At 62.7% G+C, this 826-nt stretch overlaps 1 protein-coding gene across 1 annotated transcript in view; it reads right to left on the reverse strand.

Annotated features, from left to right (window-relative positions):
• Positions 1-465: 465 nt before the first annotated feature.
• Positions 466-826, reverse strand: part of CHST3 (carbohydrate (chondroitin 6) sulfotransferase 3) — a 28,992-nt gene continuing 28,631 nt past the window's right edge. The window contains exon 5 of the mRNA XM_014530362.1: positions 466-824. Coding sequence (XP_014385848.1) covers positions 528-824 — 297 coding nt within the window. The 3' untranslated portion in view covers positions 466-527. The remainder of the gene's footprint in view (positions 825-826) is intronic.

Here is an 826-nt window from a genome sequence, read left to right on the forward strand (position 1 = left end):
TGCCCTGGGCCTGCGGGTATTCGTCTTTATACGTGTGTTGTAGCTTGTCACAGAGCTGACTCCATCGTTAACCGGCACAGGTGGCTCATTTATGGAAAAACTGAATGGGGAAGCCTCAGCTGCCATCCTCTAACCCCTGGGCCTGGGCTGTCCCTCCCTGGGGACCACCCAGAATCCACGCTGGATTGTAGGAATCCAGACTGTGGGGCTGTGGTCTGGCCCACAGGGTCTACAGGCATTTATGTGTGCTTCATGTATGTTTCTGTGTGTATGAGTGTAAGAGAGAGAGAGAGAGAGAGAGAGGCTGTCAATAGGCGAGAGCCTGCCCCTCAGGTCTGGGTTGATGGCCCGCACGGGGTCAGGGCACCGATCTGTTCTCGGCAGCAGCCCCAGCCCCAGCCCACAGCCGCTGGGGAAGCTGGCTGCTGGGAGCTGCTTCTAAGGCAGAGCCGGCCTGAGGCGGCTGACCTGGGTTGAGGAAGGCAGGGCGGGACTTTCACGAGGAGGGTGCGGAGGCCCCAGGCCCCCTACGTGACCCAGAAGGTGCCGCGCTCCTCCAGCAGGCTGACCGAGCGGTTGGTGAGCGAGGCGGCGTCCCGCGCCAGCTTGTAGCCGAAGAGGCGCATGGCGGGGCCGCAGGCGTCCTGCACCACCTGCGCCAGCTTGAAGGGCATGCTGAAGCGCCACTTCTCAAACTGCTCCGAGGAGTTCTTCTGCGTGGAGTAGATGCCGCTGCTGTCGCGGGGCGCCTGCGTGTTCTTCTGGATCCAGTCCTCCACCTGCGGGGTCAGCGGGATGCCCGCGAAGCGGTACATGTCGCGCGCCT

Source organism: Myotis brandtii, unplaced genomic scaffold (genome assembly GCF_000412655.1).
Source record: "Myotis brandtii unplaced genomic scaffold, ASM41265v1 scaffold735, whole genome shotgun sequence".
NCBI classification, from domain to species: domain Eukaryota; kingdom Metazoa; phylum Chordata; class Mammalia; order Chiroptera; family Vespertilionidae; genus Myotis; species Myotis brandtii.